Genomic DNA, 26,419 nt, shown 5'->3' with positions numbered 1-26,419 from the left:
TGATAGCATTCCAACTATTCAGAGTCGTCGAAAAACCGCTGTCAAAGTCGTCGTGATTTGTTGCATGCATGCAGCTTGTCCAGCTTTCCAGAAGCCCGATGCACCAATCCTGCTCCATAGATCAGCATCCACGGAAGCCAGCCGCCTCCCAACCTCGCATGGCCAGCAAAGCAAAGCATATGCAGAAAACACCAGGAGCCAACTGACCTGACCATCGCCATGCAGGTCCTTGACCATTTCACACCGCAACTCTGTCGCCACGCTTCACTTATAAAAGGAGCTTATCAATAAAGCAATAAAGGCCAGCTGCACTTGCCCTTCAAGTACCTCCAAGGAAATTGCAGATCATCCCTAACCCCCTCCCCTCCTCCTACCCAACCAACCCAAAAGAACAGCCCCCAAAATGACCAAACACCCCTTAACAATCGCCCTCATCTACGAAGACCCCGCCGTCTACGCCCTCCACCACCACCCCGCCGCCTCCCTCTCGCACCTCGAAGTCGGCGCCGCCGCGCCCGCCATCACGACCGCCCTCCAATCCCAGGGCCACACCGTCCACCCGATCCCCAGCATCCACGCCCTCCTCGCCCACCTCACTACTCCCGAAACCCCGAAATGGGACCTAGCCTTCGACATCACCGAGGGCGTGTACGGCCCCGCGCGCGAAGCGCAGGTCGCCGCCGTGCTGGAGGCGCACCGCATCCCGCGCACCTTCTCCGACGCCGCGACCATGGCGCTGTGTCTAGACAAGGGGCGCACGAAAATGGTGCTGGAGCATTTCGGGGTCGCGACAGCGCCGTTTGCGGTCGTTCATTTCGATGACAGTCCCCTAAAGAAGGAGTTGAGCGGCGAGGAGATCCTGGGACAGATGCGCCGCTCACAACATGCCGAGACGCTGCTCGGGCCCGGGGGGTGGCCGCTGTTCGTCAAGCCGTTGGCTGAGGGGTCGTCCAAGGGGATTGCCCTGGGGAATCGGGTGGCCTCGGAAAAAGAGTTGGTGCGCGTGGTGAATGCGTTGCGGGCGGCGAGTCCCTCTTCTTTGGGGGTTTTGGTCGAGTCGTTTCTCCCCGGGAGGGAGTTTACGGTCGGGATTCTGGGGACGGGGGTGGATGCGTGGGTCGTTGGGGTGGATGAGATTGTTTGGTCGGGAGCGAAGGGGGACAAGGGCACGGTTGAGTTCACGACGGAGAAGTCCAAGTCGTCGGATGATTGGAACGGGGAGGCGGATGAGGTCAAGGTCACTCGCGAGGACAAGGAGGCAGACCTGGCTTGTGAGACGGCGTTGAGGGCGTGGAGAGCGCTGCGCTGTCGCGATGGGGGCAGAGTTGATGTCCGCATGGATGGAGCTGGAGTGGCTCATGCCATGGAGGTCTGTTTCTTTGAAGGCTCGTGTTTAAGTGGCGAGGTTGCTAACGCTCACAGATCAATCCGCTGGCTGGGTTGCTCCCTAGCTGGTCGCAATTGCCGCTCATCGCTGAGCATAACGGTGTCTCGTTCGATGAAATGATCGATCATATCGTGCAGAGTGCACTCAAGCGGACGGTTTCCCATACCGTTGTCTGAAGGCGTAGATATTAGTTAGAAAGACCCGTAAAAGTCATATTCAAGATCCAAAAAGCCAGTTGCTAGTTTTCCAACACTCGTTCAATATTCAATGAGGTATCAACATTAGGCATTATCGTGAACTTGTCCCAAAATAGACTCCGATCAAACTTCATTGATCTTCCTCTTCCACCGATCCCTCACCGACATCATCCAATCCTTCCACAACTTCTCCTTCCTCCCAATGCGAATCACCCCATCCTTCACCCCCATCCAGTCATCGATCGGCTGCGGCAGATACCGGTGACGTGCCCAGCAGCACTTGAACCAAAAGCCCTCGCCGGTCTCATCATAGAACGCGATCTGTTTCCGGTAGCAGTCCTCGCAGAAATCCACGGTCGCACAGTCGAGACAGAAATACATCTTCGGACCCTTCGGCCCTAAAGTCTTCATCTCGAATGGCGGGTCCATGCAGGGTCCGTTGCAGGTGATCCCATTGGTGACATCGATCGTGTCTTGAGATAAGGAAATGTCGGGGATATCGGGTTGTGCGGATTTCGTGGAAGAGCCATCTGTGGGCGAGGCTGCTGGAGTGGACTCTGGCTGGTCGGTCGCATGGCCGTTGACTCCTGGTGCCTCGGACGTAGACTGGCCGTTTACGGCGGGCGCTTCTCCATTTTTCTGCGTGGTTGGCGCCACAGTCAAGCTGGATACCTTCGCATCAGTGTCAGCGGTTTCGGCTTGCTCGGACGGAAATGATGTGGCCGAGGACTCAGTGCCATCCGATCCTTGGGTTTCAGAAACGGCACTGGTCTCTGCAGAGTCCGTAGATGGCTCGTTTGCTTCCTTTCCTGTCTCACTTGAGTCAGCCGGAAGATGGCCTTCTGCCCCATTCGCCGTCTCTGCGCTTGGTTCACCGTCACCTTGAACCACCTCTGTCTCAGCCGGTTGCCCAGTCGAGTTGAAATTAGCATTAGCATAGTCATCGTAGCTCCGGTCCACCACAGACATCTGAAGCGACAAAGCGACCTGCGCATCCATATTTAAGTCCAAGAACATGAGGACTTTCGCCAGCAAGCGAAATGCATAGACATCGTTCGACCCAATCGAGTCCTCCAGATCTGCAATGCAGATATTGAATGCGCGGTCGGCATGGAGTCTGGCTTTCCCCAGGTTCCCGACCTCCCGATGCATCTTGCCTAGCACCAGAAAGGCCTCGGCCAACTGGATCGACTCCAGAATTGGAGTCCGCTCGTACGTACTGATCAGTCGCTCCAGCTTCGTGATCGACTCCTCGCGCACAGTGGTCGATCGCGTCACGGTAAAGTTCTCGTGTTGGATGTCAACCATCTCGGGGAAGATGGAGCTCATCAGCAGGATCGCGATCTGCGATTCCGTGAGATTGGCAAGCATGTTGTCCAGTATGTGCTCTGCCATCTTGGTCGCACGCGCGTCTCGTCGATATATGAAGGCAAGCTCGAATTGGGTGGCTTGCGCCCGCGCTGGATCCAATTTCTGCCAGTAGTCCACAGAGTCCTGGAAGGTCTGGAGAAGATAATCAACTCGTCTTGTTTCAACCGCGGCTCGACGGAAAAGGTCCTTCTTGTTGGTGAAATCGGTCGATCGGAACCACAGCCACTCTGATCGGATCTTCGGCTGTTGGCGGCGGACGGCATCAATCACCTTGCTCCATTCACCCTTCTGGCCATGGATGTTGACGATGCTGGTGAGAAGTTCCAAGAGCTGCTGGGTGTACTCGAGACCCTCCCGCAAAGCTTCCTCGCAGGTCTCAATTGCCTGTTCATCTTCGCCCAGTTGCTGCAAGGCATGGGCCTTGAGGAGAAAAGCATTGGTACATCGCACGTCGCTCAACTCCGAGCCAAGAGCGCCCTTCTCCTCAGTACGGGCGTTTAGGGCAAGGTCGGCGTACTTCACCACACGCTTCCAGCCTTCCCGTATCTCCTCCTCATCCGTACTCTCGGCCTGGTCTTGCTTCGCACGGTGGTACTCCGCAAGCCCTAGATAAGAATAAAACCGCTCCGGGCCGGGCGTGGTCTTGTCATCCAAGTTTGTCTGGTAGAACTCGGCCGCAAGGTCTTTCTCCTCGTTATCTGCTATAGAATGCAACACCAATCCCGCGGCAATCCGACAGCGTGCGGTCTTGACTGGGGTAGTAAACATCTCAGCCTGGCCATATTCCAGAATATGCCTGGCCCTGGGCGCCAAGACATAAGGAAAGTACCAGCGAGTATTGTTGTCCCCATCTGGGAAGTTTCCAGTCTGCAGTGCAGAAAGATTAGTGTTGACTGCTAAGCACGGTGGAGAGAGATACATACCGGCCACAATGCCCGACAGATAAACTTGTAAGGGACTTTGGCTTCATTGTAGGTCACCTTTTCCGTCCAGCTCTCGATGTGCCCTTGGGCCAGCTGTTCGAGAACGCTCCCCGGCTGCATGATGATCTTTTCGACCCAGGCCTTGGCGCGCGGCGACAATCCCTCCTCGTCATGAAAGCTCATCTTCCGGGCCCATGCCATCAGAACCTTCAGGTTATAGCCACCTGACTTGTCGAAATCGGTGGACATATCGTAGAGGTCGAAATCCACATCCGCATTGTCGTCATCCTGCTTCTGACGGAGCTCTTCGAAGACTCGACAGACATCGTTGTCATTGGTCAGAATCCGTGCCAGTGCTTCGACGATCTGCAAGCCTTGTTTAGGGGTAGTATGCTTCACACTGATGTCTTTGAGGTGCTGCAAGAACCATTGGGCAGCATACTCTTGGAGGGCCTTGCGAAGATTCGCTCCTTGCGGATCTCGATCGCAGAGAATACCCCCCAGCTTCAGAAAGAAAAATACCCTTGACTCGATCGGGTCAGGGATCATGTTGTTCACGGACTGTTCCAGATAGTCGCGGAAGGCGGGTTGGCGGAAAAGAACCTGCTGTTGCTTGCTTTCGCTTATCTTCTTCTCCAGTCGAGCTGCCTCAGTGATGGGGCCTTCCGGCTGCCCCTCCTTCGCCACCAGGCTCGTCTGCGCATCTGCCGGCTGATAGTTGATTGTATACAATAGACTAAGCGCGACATAACAGTCAGCGTAGCTCCTTGTCTTCAACCAGATACATACCTGGACAATGTTCCCTCAATCTCGCCAGCTACATTGAAACTACCAAAGCTAGGCTCCTGATCAATAATCTCTTGCAGATCATATACAGTCAACGGTTGCTTGGCATATGTGCATAGGGCGAATATCGTTTCAACGATTCGGCGGTCCATCTCACTCCGTTTGGCGCGGACGATCTCAATCATCGCGGTGTACAAGCCTTCTTGACTATTGACATTATCGATCTTAGCCAAGGCAGATGTTTCGTCTCCCTCCGATTGTTCCATCATGGTCAAGGTAAGATCCACAGAGGACATGACTCCTGAGCGGCGTCAGTTAATATCACATAGCCCATACCCCATGAAGGTACTTACGGCTCGGGTTCTGCAGCAGCTTGCGCTCAATAGCACTACGAGTGGAATCCTTGAATGACTTCAAGACCTCGGATCCGTTGATACGAGCCTCGATGATCCGCTCAAAGTCGCCCCCGGCCTTGGTCTTGGTGATGAGGTCGATCTTAGGACATTTGGTGAATCCAAACACCGTGTCGTAGAGCGAGTCATCCGTGGTTCCGGTCATGAGGATCCGGATGCCACACTTGTCCGAGTTCAAGGTTTGAAACAACTCGAGCATGCGTCTGCGGTCGGATTCCTCCATGAGCTCCACGCCGTCCAGCAAAATGAACACGTCTCTTGCGGTGTCGGGAGTTTTCTCGAATTTCTTCACGAGAAGGTTGTTCCACAGAAACTTGAGCTTCTCTTCCTGCTTGTCATTCTGTCCACCCTTAAAGATCTTCGAAGCGATCAGGTCCTTTGCGATCGACTCGCACAGCTTGATGTCGTGGTCGGCAATCTGCACCAGGATGTACGCAAGAACATTCCGGAACGACTGCGACTCCTGTCTACCCGGCTCAAAGGGGAAGTAGGCCGCCAGCATCGTTCGCCGCTGGTCGGGAATATTCTTGTCATTGGCGATACGGTACCGCTTGCTCTGCTCCTGGATCGACAGATAGCAGTGGTAGGCGAAAAAGGTCTTGCCGGTGCCTGCTTCTCCCGAGACAAAGATGAAGGGGTTCTTGTGGCCGGTCGCCCACGACTTGTAGGCCGGGTCTGTCTCAGACCACGAGAAAGTCCCCGGCACGAGATGCTTCCGCACCAATTTCATCTGCGTCTCGACGCGAACTTCGGTGTCCGGATCGAGATCCTTGCTGTTCTTCAGGGTTTCCTTGATCTTTTCCAGCGCACTCGCCTTGCCCCACAGCGGCTGCAGATCGGACGATTTGATCTTCATGTCCTGCAGCGCTTGAATGAAGCTGGTGGGGAGGTTTTCGATCTTTTCGCCCATGCCCTCCACCACATTGAGGATCTGGATCGGCAAGGTGGCGCGGAACAGCAGAATGACTTTTTGCACATGGTCGCATTTCGCCATTATTTCCTTGTTCCGTCCTTTCAGGAGCGCCCGTATGTACATTCCTGTCGCAAATCAGCCTTCAGGCACAGGCAGCCAGCAGTGTGTGTAGGACCCACTCTTCCGACTGTACTCGCTGAAAACCCTTCCGCTGAAGGAGCAAAAGTCCACCATGGCGATGAGGATATCGGTCAATCGGCGCAGGAAGTTGGACTTGTCGAACTGTCGGTGTCGGAGGTCGCCGATATCTTGGAGCGCGATGTTCAGCGTCTCAAAAGTCGACTCAATCAGATCGAAATCCTCCGACATATCTTTAGCCGCCTGTGCAAGTGTCAGCCCAGCCAGGACCGGTGACCAAAGGCTTTCTTCCACTTCCGCCCGGTCCGCACCTGAATCATATACAATATCGAACCAGCCACCAGCTGCGCAGGCACCGCATACTAGACATTGCCATTGGAAAAAGCATCAGTCCTCCCATTCAAAACTCAGTCGCATGTAAAGTCCCCCTCACCGTGCCGGAAACATGACCCTTGACGAAGGTGACCCCGGAGTCCACCCAGTCCAGACACCCGGCCACCGACTTCATCACCTTATCCTTCCGGTCGCCGGGCCGTCGCGAGTGTTCGAACAATTTAGACGCCTTCTGCAGCCCAGTCTCGGCGTCGGACCATTGATCCCCTCGGGTTTGCAGTTCCTCCAGGTTGACATTGTTTTCCGCCGCGATGCGATCGAGCGCCTCTTTCCACAGGTCGTCTAAACTCTTGGGCTCTTTGCTCTCTGCGACGGTACCCGTGGGCGGGGTTGGCGCGGAGGCTGCAGCCGCGGGCTTGGGGTTGGGTTTCTTATCGGACATGGTGTTGTCGTACGGCTAGATGGCCGCCATGTAGTCGTAGGGGGTTGCGCGCGCGATCGGAGATGCAGGGGAAGGGAGGAGGGCGCGTCGGCGCGGATCCGGGGCGATCAGGCATATTTAAAATTGCTGGACTAGCTGAAGAACCCTTTAGTGCAGTGCATTAGTCCGGTGTCAGGTGGTCAAGGGGCGGATGAGGCTGAGATTATCGTGCTGCCCATTGCTGGAGTGCGGGTCGGCGGGAGATTGGATCCTCGCGCGATCGGACGAACTGAGCGAACTGTGCGGCCTAACCCGCGCCTAACGGGATGAATACGAGGCGCGGGGGATATGAGAGTGGGAAAAGAGAAGGGTCTGCGTATTGCTCCAAGAGATGGCCGAGAGATGGGTTTGCGAGGTGACTGGGGGTCCTGGCATAATGAGTGTGTCTGGTCTTTGAGCGTGAGTTGAGTTGAGTTAAGTTGAGTTGAGAGTGCATTTGTTATCAGTGATTGTTTAGAAGGGGGAGGGAGTGAAAGTGTCTGGGGAAGTCGAAGTCTGGACTGGGGCGGTGGAGAATCGGCGGGAGAAAGTGGAGCCGTTGGTCAGGCTGTGGCTCGGTGCCTTACTGCCTGATCCCCCCAGCAGCAGCAGTAGGTGACTGGGATGGTCGTGCAGGAGGAGCTGCAGAGGTAGTCAGGTACAAACTTTGGTGGTGTGTGGAACGGTCCGGGGTTGTCACTCACATCTGCCTGCTAGGCTTCACCCTCACCATAAGCCCACCAATTCGGACCTCCAATGCATTTCCTCCTTATCACACAGCGCATGTCAGGCTGAGTCAGCGGATGAGTAATGACGGGGAAGTGACAGGTGGATCACATGATTCCCGTCACCGGTGCTGACCGCCTGGGGTTCGCCGCCCGGAAGTATCTTTCCAAACGCCGCAAAAAAAACTTTCCTGAATCCATCGACCCAGGCCCTGGCCGAGCAAAACCACTCCCTGCTCCTACAACCCCCCGTCCTCTTTTCTTGCCACTTGTGATTTTTATCTGTCGATCTCCATCTAAGCATACTGAGAAACACCGGAATACATCCCATCGACATCCTCCATGGCAACGATGCAGACCGTTGTTCGCAAGACGGGCGGTGCATCTGGAGAACCGCTTCCGCCCACACTTCCGACTGATACCGTGCCCGACCGCGTGAACACCTCCAGTCTGGGATCATGGTCTCATTTGATTGCCGGCGCGTGAGTGATCTATCGGCAGTTGACCTTGTCGACACCTGAAAGAGAAAGCTAATCGGAGTGCAGGACCGGCGGGATGGTGACAGCTATCGTGACAAGTCCTCTTGACGTTCTCCGCACGCGGTAAGCGCGTTCCTCCTCCAAGCTGGCAGCATCGCCTCTCAACAATTTCCCTCGCGAAGCTAATAAGACATGCACATGAACAGCCTCCAAACCGACTACTACCAGACCCAATCCAACACCCGCCTCACACCACACCCCAATCAAATACGACAATCCTTCGTCCGCTCCTCGGTCAACCACTTCCGGGAGACCTTCGGCATCCTGTTCTCGATCCACCGCGTCGAGGGCTGGCGCGGGATGTTCAAGGGCCTGGGCCCCAGCCTGACGGGCGTGGTGCCCGCCAGCGCGGTCAAGTTCTACACATACGGCAACTGCAAGCGGCTGCTGCCGGAGGTGCTGGGGTGCGACAAGGACACGACGCTGGTGCACGCGCTGTCGGCGGCGTGCGCGGGCATCGCCACGGGCAGCGCCACCAACCCCATCTGGGTGGTCAAGACGCGCCTGCAGCTGGACAAGGCGGGCGCCCGCCGCTACAAGAACAGTCTCGACTGCACGCAGCAGATCCTGCGCCACGAGGGCCCCAAGGGTCTGTACCGCGGTCTGACGGCGAGCTATCTCGGGAGCATCGAGACGACGCTGCATCTGGTCATGTACGAGCGCATCAAGGGGCTGATCGCCACCAAGGTCGATCTGGAGGGGGCCGGCCCCGAGTCGAGCCAGTTCGTGCAGGGTTTGGCGCTGAGCGGGGCCTCCGGGTTGTCGAAGATGGTGGCCTGTCTGATCGCCTATCCTCACGAGGTGAGTTGCACCATTGGTTTTCAGGGTACGATTCTTTGCTGACGGCTCTCTGTCTCTAGGTCATCCGCACTCGCCTCCGACAGGCCCCCATGGCGGACGGTCGGCAGAAGTACACCAGCATCCTGCAGTGCGCGCGGCTGATCCTGAAGGAGGAAGGGATGATCGCGCTGTACGGCGGGTTGACGGCGCATCTGCTCCGGACGGTTCCGTCGGCGGCGATCACGATCGGGACGTATGAGCTGGTTCTCAAAGTCCTTGAGAGACAATGATTGGCGTGGGCCGGCCAACGGCGAGGCGAGACCTCGGGCGGGCGGCGACCGCTTGCTTCCCGTCTCATGTATTATAGACTGTATGATTTCGAAAAAAAGATGTGGCGCATAGATACCCTGTAATCCGACTGCTTGAGGGGTGAATTGTACAGGCCACGATGTCATTCCGGGGTGTTTTGTTTTATCATGTGTGCTTCTGATTCGGGTTGGCGTTGAGCGCGTTTTGTTTTGGTGCACGGTGTTGTTGTTGTCAGCCACTCCCGAAATATATTTAGAATAGACTCTACTTGCTTACAACCACGGTCATGACTCAGTGCTCCGTTTCAATTCTCTAGTCTCGTTGACAAATATCGCTTCGTTGCATTAAATGCGTAAAAATGGTCAATCCAGAATTTTCATAGCCTTGTCGGTCGTTCGTGTATGGAGTACCAAGTATCGAAATGTTATCACGTGACTATTGTTTACTTTGTGCAGATCTAACGCGCAATCTCGACGAAGGGACGAGAAGATCGGTATGGATGACAACTCATGAGAGTTCTACAAAGAAACATCACCTTGAAGCATCGCCTTAAATCCACTCGGATAACAAGTGTCCCCGGCAAAGTTGTCGTAACCATGGCTCTGATAGGTTTAGCAAAGGACACGAGAACCCCCTCAAAACATATACATCGATGCGTACAGGATACAACTGCAACTTGCACCCTACGAATTTGATCACATCCACAATTTACAGGTCAAGAGTAAAGAAGGACAGAAAAAGGATCGTAGCATTAACTCATCATATACATAGAACAGGCATGCCATTATAGAAGAAAAAGAACAAGGATGGTATCAAATCCCACGCAACCTATCCACAGCCCGACAAATCCTCTCACATCTCAGTGAGCATCTCACATCTCCACACCGCGATCCCCTTATCCGTAAGGACGTATCTTACAAGGCGGCCATCACACCGAGGACACCGGCGACACCGGCGACACCGAAGCCCAGGACGCCGGCGGGGGTGGCCTGGGCGCCGGCGGCACCGGTGGAAGAGGAGGCAGAGGCGGAGGCAGAGGAGGCGGAGGCGATGTTGGTGACGGTGCCGGTGGAGGTGGTGGTGCCGGTGGAGGTGGTGCCGTCGTGGGTGGTGGTGAAGGTGGACTTGGCCAGGGTCAGGCTGTCGGAGATGGTGGAGGTGGCGGTCGCGGAGCCGTTGGTGCCGGTCAGGGTGGTGGTCGACGCGGGCCACACGGAGGAGGAGCCGGAGAGCGCGCTGGAGACGGCGCTGGAGGCGGCCGAGCGGGCGTCGCTGGCCGCGCTGGTGGCCTCCGAGGCGACCGACGAGGCAAGCGAGGTCACGTCCGAGGCCCCGGCGGCTCCCGCGGTCGACGCGGCGCTAGCGAGCGAGGTGGCGCCGCCGACGGCGTCAGTGGCGGCCGACTCGGCGCCCGAGACGACGTCCGAGACGACGCCGCCCTGAGGGGAGGCCAGGGCGGCGGTGGACAGGAGGGTGGTCAGGAGGAGGCTCTGGAGCTGCATGGTGTTTGTGGTGGTGGTGGTGGTGGTGGTGTGGTGTGATAAGATAGCGGTAATCGATTATCGATAACTTAATTGAGATGGTACCTGACCCGAGGAGTGAGGATGGATGTATGAACTGGATGTATGCAGGAGAAACTGGAGATCTGAAGAGATTCAAGACCTGCGAGGGACGAGGGTCTTTATATCCTCCATCGCCACCAGGCTTCTGGCATACACCACACAAGCAAACGCAAGAGGTGACTTACCTGTCGACGACAAGAATAGCAGCCCAGCCCAGCCCACTGCATGATCATCTCCATCCTGCTCCCCCACGTTGACAACCTCTCATACGAATCAGGGCTGTCGTGAAGGCTGGCTCGACCAGTCACAGCCCTGGAGACGCGGCCCAGGCCCCACTATGATTCCATTGCGAGCAGTCAGTGTCTTGCCGCGTTCCTGTTTCCCTGCTTGGCAATGACGTTGCCCATGTGTCTAGATTTTGGGTTTCTCTTTTGGCTGTGCTTCTCGTCGTCATTGGAGACCCCGGTTGTTTGTCTGTGGCGGTACGGTTGTGGCGGGTGCCTTGCCCTGCCTCTGTTTCTGGCCGGCATTCCCCCAATGTGAGCCATCACACGCAGCACACCAGAGGGCGTGAGTTGGTGGGTGGTAGCTAAGAATAAGTTCGAACTCTGATACTGGACGGAACCCCCGAAGTGTACCCCATTTGTTGATCCCCAGCGCCGTCTCGCCACTCACAGGCACCAGCATTGACAGCCCGTGTAACCCTACCACAGGAGACTGACTGGTGTGGTGCAAACCACGTCGACTTGCTTCTCTTGCTGCTAGAGCTACAGCTACAACTTCCTGCCGGCCATCAAACCTGCATGCAACCAAGCGTGGGTGCGTCATCAGCAACCAGCAACCAGAGCCCGAGACATGGACGGACGGAAGTATCGGGTCGGGGGGGGGGGGGGGGGGGGGGGGGGGGGGGGGGGGGGGGGAGGGAGGGAAATTACGCAGGTAAATAGGTTACTGGTAAGAAAGACGAGTTCGCCGTCGAGAGCAGTTTAGCTGGTCATTAGCGGGTTGGGCTAGTTAGTGAGTGGTTGCGACTAGCTGAGATTCCGTCAATCCTCTATTAGGTCATCGCCCTTCAAGATCATACTCATAACAGATATGATCGAGGGTAAAAATGAGGCTAATTTAATTTGAAGTGGATGCGATGGTCAATGAGCACGATGATGTTGGTGATGTTGATGCTGTCGATAATGCGAGTATGCTAATAATAATTGTCGATGATGCTGATTGCTGGTGGTAATATTGACTCATTCTGGATTGGGGTAATTACGAGGGATTACCGATAATTACCGATTATCAGTGATGTTCGTCAGTCTCGCCCCCAGAATACTAACTTACCACCGATGTTTTTGCCATTTGGCCACCGGCATTAGCAGCATTAGCAGCATTAGCAGCGTGGAGCAGCTGCTTGCCAGTCCGCCATCGAAAGTGACTATGGGTATATTCTTGGGCAGATGGGGAGTCGGAGTGGAAGAGAGTCATCAGTAATCTTACAACCGGTATGGAGGGAGAGTGCAGTGAATGAGTGGGATGAATGAGAAAGGGTGATCAAGGAAAGAAAGAGGTCACGATCCTCCTTCATGAATCCCACCACTACCGCAATTACCAGGTCTTCCCGGCGTAGAAGCCAGAGTTACCATAAGATTTACAGTACCGGACATACGAGACAGAGGCAGAGGTAGAGTCGCAGTACCAAGAATACAGTAAGACAGAAGTAGGTAAGGTAAGGTAGCATTCATTATTGATTGATCGAAACCGACCGGACGAGTCCAGCTGCAGCCGCAACATCCATTCATCCATTCATCCGTCCATTTTTCTTCGATTTGGATCAAGCCTGCGAGAAGGCCCAAAGAAAAGCGGGGAGAGGGGAGGGGGAAAGAGAGGAGAGAGGGAGGGGGCGGTCAAAGAAGCAAAAGACACAACAGAAGAGCAACAGAAAGGGAGCTTGGAAGGAGAACTAATAGAGAGAAGAGGATACATAACTAGTACTCTGAACTCACAGTACGAAGAGTAGACAGACAGACAGCAATCAAGCAAGCAAGCATGGATGCAGTGGTGGCGGACTGGTCTGATTACACGTCTCGCCTTCTCTTTTGCTTGCTTCTTGTTGTTGTTGCTGCTGCTGCTGCTTTTTTGCTGTTTCTCGATCCTTTCCTTTTTTTTCCCCCTCTCTTCCCTATCATTCGACCTTGTCTGGCATTTTTTTGGACGGGCGATTCTTTTTTTTTTCTTTTTCCCATTTTTTAGCCCTTTTTTGGACGGTCGGCGTTGCAGCGACTGAAACTCGGGCAAGCTCTGGAACGGAGGGTGGGAATGAGTGACGGATTTGTGGCAGTTCCCTGGAAGCAGGCGTAGGCTATCAGGCTAGCCATCCGCTTGCCCCCCTCGGCTCCTCCAATGATTGACAGTGAGTAGCCCGCCGGTTGCCGCATGCGGGTTAGAAGGTTTCGTCCTTCAGCGATCTTCTCCTCCTGGCAAGACCAGTCATTGTCCCTCTTTCTTCCGGCTTATCGCCCCGCTCATCTCGCACAACTTGGCTAACTGGCTGAACTTCTTGCTGTTCTCTTGTTTTCCAGTTTATTATTCTTATTATTCTTTCCTTTCTTCCATTTCTATTCTTTGACTGCACTGGATGACTCGCTTGGTCTTGAATACTCCGGAGTAGATAATTTATTCTTAGTCTGAACCCAATCCATGGAATTCGGATTTGCTTGTGCAGGAGCAAGAGAGTCGACACACAGCAATGGGGGAGAAAAGAGGGTGTGAGAGCCAACCAAGCACCCAAGACGTCAAAGATAGAGGAGGGGGTCTCTTTTTACCCCTCCGTCAACAGCCGGCATCTGACGATCCGGAATGCTGGCAGGAAGAGTAGGACCCTTTTTGATCGAGGACTGGTGGTGCAGTGATGGTGGATGGCGGAGGGAGGAGAGGTAGGAGAGAAGATCTTTGTTGTTGACACTCCCTCAGCTATCTCTTCCCCGTTATCCTGTAACATCCTTACAGAACCGACAATGTGGGCGACATGTTTCATCCGCCGTACAATCCCCGTAACCAGGGAGGTCGCTTTCTTCAGCCCTTGATGCTCTCCCTCTTCACCTTTGACATCACGAGACCCTTAGTGGATCAAACAACCGCCGAAATCCTTTATGGTCCGACGGGTTTGCTTGTTTATGATTTACGACTGCTCATCTCACTCATCCCTTGGCTGTGGAGTTTCGGTGTTTTTATTCTCCCCACTCGACCTTTGATCGTGTCGCATCATCATGACAGGAAAATTCAAGTGTGTAAAGTACTGTAGCACCAGGCTGGTAAAACTTGTAACATACAACAAATAATACCAGAGCCTCCCTCCACGCCCCCGATTTTCCCCCAATGCAGTCCCCGTTTCCTCGTATACTAGTTAGTAACTTGGAACCCAGACTGAAACCAAAACACACCACTCACCAGCCAGATCGGCTCTAGACTGGACTCGAACCCTGTTTGTTAATTGTTTATCGTCCTTCTTATTCTTGATCTTATTCTTGCCGGCCGAACCTCTTCTTACTCCGTACTCCCCACCCACAGTCATTCTTCCTGCGTCGCGTCAGTGGCGGACACGCACCCCATACAACTACATAGTAACCGGTCGCAATGGACATGCTCGCCGGCCTGGTGGATACAGCGCTTGCCTCCACGCACATGGACGCTATCGATGCCCTTCGAGCCTTCTTCATCCTCGCATCTTGTACGGTATGATCAGCCGAAGCATCCGAGAAGCCGAGGCAGACAATAGTCGGAGACGATGCTGCACGCTCTGGACACGGTCCGTTGAGAATGAACTAAATTGAGAAAACCTTAGATTCTGTCGGTCAGCCTGTTGCCGGACTCGTTGCACTCGCGCTTCGTTATTTATGGCGCTCGTGCAACATCAACCGACTCGAAGCCCCCCTCTACCCCAGCGTCCACAACTTCCTCCTCCTCTTCACCCTCGTCATCCCCCGCAACAACACGCATCCTCGACTTCCTTGCCTCCCTGAGAGTCCCTCACAGCTACTTCACGCAATTCTATGTCGCTTCCGTGGCAGCCTCGGCCTTTTGGGGCGTGCAGCTCCTTTGCCGTGGCGCTGCGTTCCAGGCCTTTGCAACGAGGGTCAGCCCAGATCACCTGCAGAGGTCCATGACGATAAACCAAATCTTGCTTTGTTGGGTGTGCATGCTTCTCCAGGGGGTAAGGCGGATGTACGAGTGCTTCGTGTTCTCGAGGCCATCCGCGTCTCGAATGTGGTTTATTCACTGGCTCGTAGGCCTTGCTTTCTACCTGGGGATGTCGGTTGCGGTGTGGGCTGAAGGAGCAGGTACAGCAACCCCTGCCCCCCAACGCATGGCGCAACACAAGAGAGAAAGTCCCATTGATCATGCCACAGGCACGCTTCTGGCCCGCCCAATTGCCCTCGATGATGTGAAGGTCACCATAGCCCCTTCACTCCGCACCTTCCTCTTCCTTCCGATTTTCCTGCTCGCATCCGGTCTCCAGCACGACGCTCACCACTATCTCTTCTCCCTAAAGAAGTATACCCTGCCGACTCATCCTCTTTTCCACAGGCTTGTATGCCCGCACTATACGGCAGAGTGTGTCATCTACTTGTCCCTGGCATTCTTAGCCGCTCCGCAGGGGGAAACCATCAATAAGACGATTCTGGCGGCTATGGCCTTTGTGGCCATTAACCTTGGTCTGACAACGGCCAACACCCGACGATGGTATATCCAGAGATTCGGCAGAAGTTCAATGCAAGGGAAGTGGAATATGATTCCTGGCATGTACTGATTCTAGGTTAAACGTCGAAGTTGTCTGCAACCCGAACTATCGTCTATTCAAGAATTTCATTGTGCTTCCCAGCTTCGCGACCTTGAGCACGTCACGATAAGTTAGACTGATCCTAGTTCCTCTCTGAGACCAGCCACATTCGTACCGTTCGGGCTCCCTCAGCAAGCCCCAATTGCAGATGGAACCGGCACTGAGTTGCTTGTCCCTGTCGGTTTCCGCAATCCCATGCAGGAAGTCCGTGTAGACCCTGTCCGTGGTGACCAGCAGACTACGTCGCTCTTGCAGGATGCGATATTTTGGTTGGCGATCCAAGCCATCTTTAGCGTCGGCCGTGGGCTTGTCATACAGATCCAGCACAATCGGCGCTCCGAGGCTCACAGTAGCCACGAGCGGGTAATATGCTGCGCCGTCTTCATGAGGCATGATCCCTTGTCCGGGACAGTACTCGTTCACCAGGACATGGTTCGGGGCGCCGTGCGGGGCAACTTGGAAGATGTTGAGGGCATCGAAGCGCGGGGTCACTATGGGTGAGACGAGCCAAGAGGGAAGCGGAGAGGCAACGAGGGTGTTGGTCTTGGTCAAAGCAGATGGCCAGGTTTGAAGGCGACGATGTGCGAGATGCGTCCAGCGCGGTAGGGGAGCGGTACCGATCTAGAGAAAATCGTAAATCATAACACGTCCCATATGACTCAGGTAAGTAAGGACTAAATATGTGACTATCTTCAGGAACAAACCTTCTGGAGCAAAAGGGCTTCCTCCACCTCCGAGATGAAGTCGGCAATGTAGAAGGCATCCGATGGCAATTGCTTGATGCGGGCCCTCTCGAGCTCCCCCATCTGGTTCAGGTACAGAGTACTCATATACACCCACCTGACACGTTCCCTTCCGTTTCAAAACTCGACAACTCGACAACTTTCGGACACGCTGTCACTGCATGAGAGCAATCGCATGTACGAGTACGAGTACGAAAAGCTCAATGCAGACAGAGAATTGGACGTATCTGAAAATAAAAATAAAAAAAAAAAACGTCCGACCTCCTAAATGCAGTCAGTGGTTGGTTAGAATCCTCTATCCTAAATTTACTCCCGTACTCGCCTTGTTACTACTTTTAGCTTGCGGATGAGGGGTCCATCGGAATCCCGAGTGCGGAGAGCGAAGGCGGGCTCCTTGGAAAAATAGATATGGCAGGCTGCAGCCTCCAGCTGCAGGCTGCAGTTTGGGTCTCTTTATTTGAGAGACAGTGGACTGAAGGTTACGAGTACTCTGCCCCCTGGGGTCAGGTGATTCAATAGGCGGGGTGGAACACAATGTCTTATTGACAATGGAAGGACTCACATGGATGAACATGACTCGATCTGGTGAACTGGGCGAGTTTTCAGGGAGAATGATGACATCATGGTTTCTGACTTTGGTTGTACTCGGTATACTGTGTAGTCAAGTAAGTGCTGAAGAAGCTAAATCGAGCTTTCTGGGTTCTATTAATGCTAAATTACTGCTGGCTAGATGTTGGTCGATCTGAGCTTGCATACTGGGCTGGATATATTGATCCGGTTCTTCAGCGGTTTGGAGGAACGAAGTAAAGTTGTACGGGATATAGTCCTACCTCGAAATTCTGCATTTACTCGTCTTGTGTGTCAGTAACTATTCTGGAAGTCTCAATAGTAGACCATCTTTCGTAGTATGCTGTCGACGTCGATAGTCGGTACACTTCTATAGAAACATCTGCATACCTCCGGCCCTCGAACCCGACCCCGAACAAAGGAGGAACCCAGCTACGCATATCTAACAGCGTACACCATATGCAACCTGTCCACATCCAATAAGTCTCCCAAATACATTAGATTAAAATATACCAACTAATTGATAAACCACTAGCCCAAAAACCCCAGGCTAAGTCTAACCTATACACCCAGAATCCCCCAACCAACCCCAATCAACCTTCAAACACAGTACATGCAGCATCGAACCTCAGGCACCAAACCCCCACATCCTCACCTTGCTTCCCCACCACCACCACCACCACCTCAACTTCCAACATCCCCAACAACCACGAACAATCTGCCTCTGCCTCATCCCCACTACACTGCACGTCATTAAACATCCCAGCTCCGCCCCTTCAGACACCAACACCATGGGTAAAAACAAAGGCAGCGGCGGCGACAAAAAGGGCAAAGACAGCGGCGGCGGCGGCGACAAGAAAGGCCTCAAGCCCGCGACGGCGATCAACGTGCGGCATATTCTTGTGCGTATTGACTCTTTATATGTCTGTAGCTTATTGGATCTGGGGCAGGGGGGGGGGGGGGGGGGGGTAGTAGCTACTTAATGACCGACACACACACACACACACCCCACACCCTATCTTTCAAGTTCAAGTTGGATATGTACGCCTAAGGCGGGATCGCAACCAGGCTGCGCTTCCTCCCCTCAGCGTCAGCGTCAGCGTCCTAGCTTCCTTATCAGAGAGAGAGGAGAGATGCACATGCCACCCCGAAATCCCCTACCCAGCGTACTAAGCCTAATATCTCTCAACAGTGCGAGAAACACTCCAAGAAAGAAGAAGCGCTAGAGAAACTCCGCAACGGGGCCAAGTTCGATGAGGTCGCGCGGGAGATGTCGGAGGATAAGGCGCGGCAGGGTATGTTTCTCTTTCCCTCCTTGTGGATCTGATCTTGTTTGTATTGACACATCCTCAACACAAAAGGTGGATCACTGGGGTGGAAGGTCCGCGGGAGCTTGAATGGGGACTTTGAGAAGGCGGCGTACGAGCTGGAGCCGAGTACGACGGCGAATCCCAAGTATGTGGAGGTGAAGACGGGATTTGGGTATCATATTATCATGGTTGAGGGGAGGAAGTAGACTTTATGTGGTTGGTTGGAATAAGGAAGATGTCCTTGATTGATGATAAGATGAGGGGAAGGGTTTGATACCACTGCGGTGATGATATGCTGAGTGATGGATTGCAAGCATAGGTCTATGGAGATGATGATTTCTAAACTTGATATGTACAATCGTGAAATGGGAACTTTGATGGCGGATGGACACCCCCTTCGAGCATGATGCTTGTGACTACTCCTTCTTTGTGGCCGCAGCGGCAGCTCGCGCCTTCTCCTTGGCCTTCTTCTCCTGTCGCTGCACGACCGCCTCGGCGCCGACGCCGCCAAACACCAACAGCACCCCCAGCCACTGTCCCGCCGACAGCGAGTGTCCGAACCAGAACACGCTCAGCAGCATCGTCAGCATCTTGCGCGTCACCGTCACCGTCACCAGCAACAGCGACGAGAACCGCGAGAGCGTGTAGAAGATGAACAGCTGCCCGACCGCCCCGCACGCCGCAAACCCGAGCACGTTCTTCAGCGCCTCCGGATGGCGCGACAGGAACCCGATCGCGGCCGTCAGCTCCGTCTCCGTGGACGGCGGGATCGGGAACGGCAGGAGGTTGTGCAGGAGGCCCGTCGCCGACAGATGGGGCATCACCAGCAGATAGCTGCTGGTCAGGAGCGTCGAGAGCACGTTCTGTGCGACCATCATCTGCGGGCCTGTGAACCGGGTGTAGGTCTGCGGCGAGGTGAAGATGTGGTCCTGGGTGGTGTTGGTGAGGCCGTCCAGCAGCAGGTTGATCGATAACAGGAAAATTCCCCACGCGCTGGAGCCGGACTGGCCCTTGGCCGCAGAGGCGGCCACCTTCTTGCTCGTGCCCGGGTGGTGCAGCGTGAAGGTCGCGACGCCGAGCGTGACCAGAAGGACCACGCCGTACTTGTAGAGCGGGTAGCGCTTGCGGAAGATGGTCAAGTGGAGGAACATGACCGGGAGCAGTTTGCACGACTTGGCGAGGATGAAGGTGAGGTAGTCGATGTGCGCGAGACTGGCATATCCGAAGGGGGATGCGAGCGACGAGGAGATGCTGACCAGGAGCAAGGGGAAGAGGATCTTCCGCGTGGGGAAGATGGAGGGGACCTTCTGTCCGGACGGAGTCGAGAAGAAGAGGTAGAGGAAGCCGGTGATGGCGGCAAAGGTGGATTGGATCGTGTTCAGGACAATCGAGTATGTGAAGCGCTCGGTGGGCGGTTCGGGCAACTCAGCGCTCGGAGGTTGAACCGGATAGGAGACGGTGGTGATGGCTTCTTGGAGGACACCCCATGACAGACTGGTGTGCAGCAGTCAGCTTTAGTTTTCCCTACAATGCGCAGAGTCAAGAATCATCCCAGACACATACAAAGAAGCATAGATTCCCAGAACGCAGACAGCAAGCTGCATCAGGCCAGGGGTATCTTGCGTCGCATCCTTCACTCCAGAGACATGATTATGGGCGACAGCAGCTCCATTCTGCTGCTTGAGTGACTGCGCACTCGATTCATTCGGCGGCACATGCATGAGTTGGGAAGAAGTGGCCCGTTGTAAGGGTGCTGTTTGTTTTTGACGTGCCATTGGCAGAGGAAGCGAGCGCAGTTGGGTCTCTGGTAACTTGAAACCAATGCAATCAACGAAGTTGTGGAAGGACTGTGACGTGACAATAGGATCAACAGAGTATGAGTATCTGAATCAGAAACAAAAAATAATCTCCACCAGGTCGCATAAATACTGGGAGACAAGAACAACTTCAAAAGAGTGACTCGAAAGCAAGGGGAAAAAAAGAAAGTGACTGGGGGTCTCGAAATAACTTTATAGAAATGTGTTTCAGATGATGCCATGTGTTCTGTTCTTTCCTGCCTGCAGCTGTTTTTCTCCCCGTCCGTTCCCAAAAACGCGCCGCGGAACTTCGGCCGGCGCGAATCCATCGCCCTTTTTTCCGCCCCGCCCGAGGGGGATTTCCTTCTCCAACTTTTTAGTCCGATCCTCCACTTTGTATAAGTGCAGATTGAGCTTGGAAGCAATTGTCGCGCATTCACTACAATTGATTCTAGCCATCCAACAGACCCAATCTCACCACACGTACCACACACAAACTTCCCCTCCACCAACCACCGTATCACCTCCCGCCTTGCGATCTCTACACTCCTCCATCTTCAACCGCGCGCAACCAAGCACGACAGACAGACACATACAACCATGACCTCAACAACCACCCCCTCCGCCCTAACAACCCTCGTCACCTCCTACACAACACCAGCATCAACATCACCATCATCCTCAACCCCCACCACAACCCCAAGCTCCAACCTCAACCCCAACCTCAACCTCAACCCCAAAACCTCCGCCCTCACCCTCCAAGTCCTCCACAACCTCCAACACCAACACCTCTGGACCTCCCTCCAAATCCACGAGCTCACCTCCACTGTCCCTACTGCCCCGGCATCCACCGAATCCCACACCGAAACAATCAACCTCATCTCGGGAATCCCCCCGCACCGCCTCTATACCCACCCGGACGAGCAATTCTACCTCCTCGAACGCGGGCTCCGTGAGGAAGACCTCGAGCTCGAACGAATGTTCGTCCTCCCCACCGTGCAGGGCCACACGTGGAGTCTCCGGCGGTTGGCCGGGGTGTTTGACGCGCTGCCGGAGGCGGAGGATCCTGGGGATCTGGGGGGTGAAGTTGAGGATGAGGCGGGGGTGGTAGTGGGCGAGGATGATAACAGCAGCAATAATGGTAGCGGCAGAAGCAAGGCGGACAAGTTGAAGGAATATTACCGGTATCGGAAACAGGCCCGTGCCACTAGGGAGTGGGGTGGGAAGAGGATGCTTCTCGCTATGGTGGATAGGCAGATGGGTGGGGATAGTACGGTGGTCTATTATGTTGTGCAGGATGGTGCGGTCAAGCCAAGACAGAATTGATACCGTTCTCGTTGCCGAGTCTTGTTCTCTGCTTGCCAGTTGGAGAGAAGGGGGCCTATGCATGGATTTGGGGTTTGCAGCTGGCTGGACAAACGGAAAAAAAAGAGGAAGGACGACGACGACGACGACAGGGAACGGTCTACCACCGGTTTGCACAGCACAGCAGAGTCTCGTCCAATTTATACTATTACAGCCCAAACCCGACCAAAGTTATATACATGTGTTGAGAACGGCAACAAAGATACAGCCGTGCTTCTGGAGAGATACAATTGATATAAAACATATCGCCTCGCATTGTCGGGTATTGTTTCAGCTTGGGACGAAAGAAGGGCACATGAAAGAAGAGAATTGGCACCACGCAAGCAAGACCGGCCATGAATGTCTAAAGCTCACCGAAAGCATGATCGTCTTCGATATGTGACCGTTCGGCCTGGCAACTGGAGCAGTACATGCCGTACCATTGCTTGACGTCGCCACTCAGGTTGGCGAACGCATTCGAGTTGGTTCGCTCCCCCTCCATTTCGGCATCATCAAGGTCATCATTCTGGCCGAGGAGGATCCCGACCTGGCGACAGCGGCGTAGTTCCTGTCGAAGCCACCGCTCCCACTCATTCTGGATGACTTCTCGTTCGATGCTATTTACCACTCGAAGAGCCACTAGGAGGTTGTGTCGGTAGGTAGCCAGCCGTTCACGGGTCTGTTGGATCCTGCGAGCTGCGCTCTTGGTCATGGAGTCTCTAAAACCAGCTGACCCCAAAGACAAGGCCGTCCCTGGCTCGCGCAAGGTCTGTTGATGGAACGTCGCGAAGCAGTCACTTACGTTGCCGCTTCCGCGCCCGACGGTTATGTTCGCAATGGCCTCGTCGATATCCCTCATATAGATAGCTCTACTCATCACATTATCGGGACCGACTCCAATGCGGGCCATGAAGTTTCCAATACTCCTGTCATCCCACCATTCATGAACAACTCGTAACGAATAGAACCCATTTATCAGCACGCTCGCCAATAGTAGGGACAAGATCACTGTGTGCGCATTAGTGGTCTTCCATGACCAGCGTAGGAAAGCACCGGTCCACATGAGGAGGGATGACACGGCACTCTCCAGGAAGGATAAAAACGTCTCGAACAAAAGGTGAGCCATATTTCTCTGGACGCGAGGCTTGCGTGATTCCAGCTTCAAGTCCCCGGAAGGTGAGAACTGCGAGGCGAAATTCTGACGCCCGACATGGCCGAAGATCGTGATGGCCTTTTTCGTTCGACTATGTGCGCCTAGTCTGCGAACCTGGTCACCTACGAGGTCGACGAGGTCTAGCGCGTCTTGTTCCAAGTCACTGCTTGCACTCTTATCCACGACGCCTGAGACAATTAGCGGTGCCTTGTATGTTCCCAGCAGAATACAGTAACTCACTCTGCATGCCATACGGAGACCATAGCCATTCCACCTTCGTGTAGATAGAGAGTTTGCTCTTGCCCTTAGCGACAAAGGTAATCACAACCTTGCTGACCAGCCTAAAGGACCGCTTGAATGGGAGGTGCCAGGGAGTGCGTTTGTCCGTGATGACGTAACAAAGGTGGTCATTGAGAACATCGATCATTTGGTAATCTGAGATGGTTTGGCTGTGCTTGGCCCCTACTGATTGTCAGACCAGGCGTAACCCGTCCAGGGGAGCCAAAATACTTACCCAGAATATCGGTGGTCTCAATTGAGTAGTTGAAGTCTCGCCTTAGATGATTGGACTCATGTCTGGTCCAGGGCCCTTGTTTGATACCTGTGACGATCTTAGCAAGCGCCGGACTGGACTCGGCTATAACTTACCCTGAGCATTTCGTTGATGCAGAAGCAGCTGCCACACAGCACTCTTATCCCCGAAGAGGATGTGGAACACTGCTTTAGGACTGATGTCGAACACCTTCTCTGCAGCCAAGTGAAGATTTCCCTGGGGAACATACTGAACAGGCTGAGTGGGAAGTCGGAACTTTGGAATGTCCTTGCCATTGCCGTGCTTTTTGTGCATGTTGAGGTCATTGTCAATGTAGATAGGTAAGCGAGAGTCCTTCTTAGAGCCTCCTGTCGGCGCATCACTGAGGTCGTTCTTGTCGCCCCCAGCGCCCACGTCCTCCCAGCTATCCAGGCTTGGTGTCCGTGTCATTGCCTCTGTCTCCATTCTGATCAAAGTCTTGAAAATGGCTTCCAGTCCCAGAGGTTCAGCAGCCGCCATATTGTGTATAAGGAAGTTGAGTCGCCTCTGAAGGAGTCTTAGTGGCTCCAGGAAGGTTTTAATCGTTCCACGACTTGGTGTGTCGTCGCCAGGAAGAGGTATCAGGTGTACAAACAAAAAGTCACAATCTCTACCAGTAGCAGCAGTGATCTCTTTGATACTTTCCAGAGATATGCTTGTCGTCAGTACCAGACCGAAGTGGTGGCTGTAGAAATAGATATTTTGGGTTGTGACATAAGCCCTCCCAGGGAAATCTTGCTGGTCGTTCGGGCTCCATGTGGCCCGGAACACCATAACCAAAGGCTCATCCTTCTTGATATCGGGGAAAAGCAGTCGGAATTGGGCATCATGAATTTTAAGCTGCGGTGGATAGAAGCTAGGGTAGTCGTGCGAATCACCCATGAGCGCTTGCTGTATTTTAGACGAGTCGCCGTCCAAACTCACCGTCGGTCTATGGCGCGACCCGGTCTTCTGTGGTTTAGGCGTGACAGATCCACTCGAAGTGTCGGCTTCTGCGATCAGAAATTGTTTAGAGGGATCTTTCGTTTGAGCAGGTGGCTTATCCGGGTCCTGATCGGCCGGTAGTCCCAGTCGCTCAGGCTCAAACCTGTTCAAGAAGCCCCAATTGGAGCTACCCCACAAGTTCGCCATCATGCCGCTGGGCATTCCACCTGTCTTGTCGATCTGACCGAGTCCTATACCACGTTCATTGCTCACGAACACAGCAGCCTTGCTCATACTGGTCGGAGCAGGGGGGTTGGCCAACGTCATCGGGGCAAGGGTTGTGGGAGAATCATTACCAAGAGTCGAGCTACGGGATCTAGTCCCGTCGGGGTCAACGGGTAGAGTACTTCCAGAAGCAATAGCACTATGACTTGCGGTGATGAGACTAGCAATTCCGCCTGCGACTCCGGGGATAGATTGCGAGGACTGCACTGTATTATTATTTGATTTGCGGTGAAGATCCAGCTTCTGCATGAGACGTGAAGTGTGTTCGCGGGCAGGGCTGTCAGAGTCCAGTGTCGTCAACCTCCGGTAGCTGCTAAAGTCGCTACTGTTGCGAAGAGCAGACGGATCCTTCTCTGGCAGCGAGAGCATCCCAATGCGATCGGACGAGCCCTGCTCATCGCTTGTATGAGGCGTGAGAGAGTCGGCAGGATCAGCGGCAAATTCCGGCGCTGGGGGTTGAGAAATTGCAAAAGCAGGGTCCTGAACAGTGACTTTGCCGGACACAGAGAGGTCGGTGCTCGATGGATTTTCAAGAGCCTTGCGCTTAGCAGCCTCAAAGGCGGCAATCCAATCCATCAGGTCTTTCTGTGTCTCAGCCTGGAGCATAATGGTGTTACTCTTCGTCTTGACCTCGAAACAGAACCTCCGGTCTTCTTGAAAAGCCGGTCGAATACTGCAGAGTAGGACACCAATACGTTCGCTCTCCTCAACACCACCGGTGCGAGTGCCCTGGACGAGACAGCCAAAGATACCGTGTTTCAGAAAGGACCAGCGCCTAACCCAGACAGTGCGTGTAGGTTTACCCGAGAGAGTCCGAAGATATAACCACCCTTGCTTCTCAGGTCTTGCCTCTTTCGACATGCTATTTATCGACAGAGGACGCGAGCCAAGGTATGGGACTGTGGATACAGAGTAATCATCTAACTCACGAGATGGCCTAGCTGCAATTTCTGCAGCCTCCTCGATCTGCTTCCTAGAAGCCAGAAGCTCCCGCTTGGCAGATTTCTCATTTCCATCCATTTCGTGCACCCAGCCCTTGATGCGGTCCATTTCGTGAGCCCACTTTGCGAATGAGCTACCATTGTTGGTATGGAAGGTCTTGAGCTCTCGCCACTGATCAAAGGAGACGCGAACCAACAACCTGTCAAGCGCGTTCCGCAGCTGAGGTGCTTGAATTGAGAAATCCATCGATGCTTTGAGATAGGCTTTGCGGGCCTCATGAAGCTGGAAGGCATCTTCCCGTAGCGCCGAGGGCTCTTTGGATTTGGACTGTGACGAATACCGGGCCAGCAAGTAGTCGTACTGTTTCTGTGTCTCGCCGAGCGTGCGACGGTTCTCCTTGAGCGGGGGTCAGAAACGGATCCTTAATTTAAGGGGCCCCATATTTATTACCTTGAAGTTCCGCAAGTCCTCCTGAATGAATGCCCTTATGGGTTCGGAGACGAAAGATTCCAGCTTTTTGACAGTAGACACTAATCCATTCCACATGTCCTTTGAGCTGTCACCACATCTCCGCATCGACTGTAGAGTGTAATCATGGTCCAAGACGGCTTCGGAGACCATTAAAGGATTCGTGGAGTAGGACAGAAAGACGCTAACAGCGCCTTCTATTGCTGCCAGTTCTGTGGCGAGCTTGGAGGTGGCTTTCGCATAGCCATCGAGCCATCTCTCGAGGAATTCGATCTGGTCGGAGAAGTGAAGAGCGGCGGCACGGAACGTGGGGGAATCGAGTGCAGCCTCCTTTAAACCGACCGGACTTGAAGAGAAAGAAAACGTTAGATGGTACACATTTTTGGAGCTTTGAAGCGCATTAGATGGAATGGCAGAGCGTCGAATACTCACACCACACTGACAAGCTTCCCAACCTGGGGTAATGGGATCTGCGGCTGAGTCGACATCTAGTGTATGTCACCAGCCATACACCGATGCGAGCGAGAATAACGTGGAGAATTGACAGGAATTCAATCCCAAGTTACCATGGATATCAATTCAAGTAAGCAGCATCCAAAAAAAATGAGGAGAATAGCAGCAAGGGATAGGAGGGGGTTTATGTCGCAGT

At 54.0% G+C, this 26,419-nt stretch overlaps 10 protein-coding genes across 10 annotated transcripts; 5 read left to right on the top strand and 5 right to left on the bottom strand.

The window, feature by feature from the left end:
- Positions 1–403: 403 nt before the first annotated feature.
- Positions 404–1,635, top strand: BO72DRAFT_474810 (D-alanine--D-alanine ligase family protein; the record flags this gene model as incomplete). The annotated part of the gene is made up of 2 exons (XM_040947294.1): positions 404–1,369; positions 1,423–1,635. 2 exons carry the CDS (start codon positions 404–406, stop codon positions 1,561–1,563), a joined length of 1,107 nt encoding a protein of 368 aa, XP_040805162.1. The 3' UTR covers positions 1,564–1,635.
- BO72DRAFT_240621 (uncharacterized protein) lies at positions 1,608–7,046 on the bottom strand. The gene is made up of 7 exons (XM_040939921.1): positions 6,562–7,046; positions 6,440–6,490; positions 6,170–6,371; positions 5,018–6,115; positions 4,668–4,965; positions 3,879–4,614; positions 1,608–3,822 (listed from the first exon to the last, which is right to left on the bottom strand). Exons 1-7 carry the CDS (start codon positions 6,901–6,903, stop codon positions 1,708–1,710), a joined length of 4,842 nt encoding a protein of 1,613 aa, XP_040805161.1. The 5' UTR covers positions 6,904–7,046; the 3' UTR covers positions 1,608–1,707.
- A 720-nt stretch (positions 7,047–7,766) lies between these two features.
- On the top strand, positions 7,767–9,540 carry BO72DRAFT_444712 (putative mitochondrial carrier protein (Rim2)). Its single transcript, XM_040943877.1, has 4 exons — positions 7,767–8,128; positions 8,192–8,248; positions 8,332–8,986; positions 9,046–9,540. Exons 1-4 carry the CDS (start codon positions 7,989–7,991, stop codon positions 9,253–9,255), a joined length of 1,062 nt encoding a protein of 353 aa, XP_040805160.1. The 5' UTR covers positions 7,767–7,988; the 3' UTR covers positions 9,256–9,540.
- A 538-nt stretch (positions 9,541–10,078) lies between these two features.
- On the bottom strand, positions 10,079–11,111 carry BO72DRAFT_240625 (uncharacterized protein). The gene is made up of 2 exons (XM_040939922.1): positions 11,022–11,111; positions 10,079–10,860 (listed from the first exon to the last, which is right to left on the bottom strand). Exon 2 carries the CDS (start codon positions 10,774–10,776, stop codon positions 10,189–10,191), a length of 588 nt encoding a protein of 195 aa, XP_040805159.1. The 5' UTR covers positions 10,777–10,860; positions 11,022–11,111; the 3' UTR covers positions 10,079–10,188.
- Positions 11,112–14,463: 3,352 nt separating this feature from the next.
- Positions 14,464–15,637, top strand: BO72DRAFT_369442 (putative 3-oxo-5-alpha-steroid 4-dehydrogenase; the record flags this gene model as incomplete). Its single annotated transcript, XM_040940916.1, has 3 exons — positions 14,464–14,562; positions 14,672–15,167; positions 15,237–15,637. 3 exons carry the CDS (start codon positions 14,464–14,466, stop codon positions 15,635–15,637), a joined length of 996 nt encoding a protein of 331 aa, XP_040805158.1.
- A 13-nt stretch (positions 15,638–15,650) lies between these two features.
- BO72DRAFT_444707 (uncharacterized protein) lies at positions 15,651–16,503 on the bottom strand. Its single transcript, XM_040943876.1, has 2 exons — positions 16,372–16,503; positions 15,651–16,288 (listed from the first exon to the last, which is right to left on the bottom strand). The coding sequence occupies exons 1-2, from the start codon at positions 16,495–16,497 to the stop codon at positions 15,674–15,676; spliced, it is 741 nt and encodes a 246-aa protein (XP_040805157.1). The 5' UTR covers positions 16,498–16,503; the 3' UTR covers positions 15,651–15,673.
- Positions 16,504–17,697: 1,194 nt separating this feature from the next.
- BO72DRAFT_444704 (peptidylprolyl isomerase) lies at positions 17,698–18,708 on the top strand. Its single transcript, XM_040943875.1, has 3 exons — positions 17,698–17,879; positions 18,170–18,272; positions 18,339–18,708. Exons 1-3 carry the CDS (start codon positions 17,769–17,771, stop codon positions 18,491–18,493), a joined length of 369 nt encoding a protein of 122 aa, XP_040805156.1. The 5' UTR covers positions 17,698–17,768; the 3' UTR covers positions 18,494–18,708.
- On the bottom strand, positions 18,495–20,313 carry BO72DRAFT_483320 (UDP-galactose transporter HUT1). Its single transcript, XM_040947792.1, has 2 exons — positions 19,851–20,313; positions 18,495–19,781 (listed from the first exon to the last, which is right to left on the bottom strand). The coding sequence occupies exons 1-2, from the start codon at positions 20,060–20,062 to the stop codon at positions 18,704–18,706; spliced, it is 1,290 nt and encodes a 429-aa protein (XP_040805155.1). The 5' UTR covers positions 20,063–20,313; the 3' UTR covers positions 18,495–18,703.
- Positions 20,314–20,409: 96 nt separating this feature from the next.
- BO72DRAFT_240476 (uncharacterized protein) lies at positions 20,410–21,633 on the top strand. The gene has a single exon (XM_040939920.1). It carries the CDS (start codon positions 20,684–20,686, stop codon positions 21,407–21,409), a length of 726 nt encoding a protein of 241 aa, XP_040805154.1. The 5' UTR covers positions 20,410–20,683; the 3' UTR covers positions 21,410–21,633.
- Positions 21,366–26,418, bottom strand: BO72DRAFT_396547 (putative transcription factor SipA3). The gene is made up of 6 exons (XM_040942034.1): positions 26,203–26,418; positions 25,753–26,116; positions 23,229–25,698; positions 23,095–23,181; positions 22,821–23,042; positions 21,366–22,768 (listed from the first exon to the last, which is right to left on the bottom strand). Exons 1-6 carry the CDS (start codon positions 26,256–26,258, stop codon positions 21,792–21,794), a joined length of 4,176 nt encoding a protein of 1,391 aa, XP_040805153.1. The 5' UTR covers positions 26,259–26,418; the 3' UTR covers positions 21,366–21,791.
- Position 26,419: the final 1 nt, after the last annotated feature.

Source organism: Aspergillus fijiensis (genome assembly GCF_003184825.1).
Source record: "Aspergillus fijiensis CBS 313.89 unplaced genomic scaffold BO72scaffold_6, whole genome shotgun sequence".
Classification (NCBI taxonomy): domain Eukaryota; kingdom Fungi; phylum Ascomycota; class Eurotiomycetes; order Eurotiales; family Aspergillaceae; genus Aspergillus; species Aspergillus fijiensis.
This window is presented reverse-complemented; position numbering and strand designations above follow the sequence as displayed.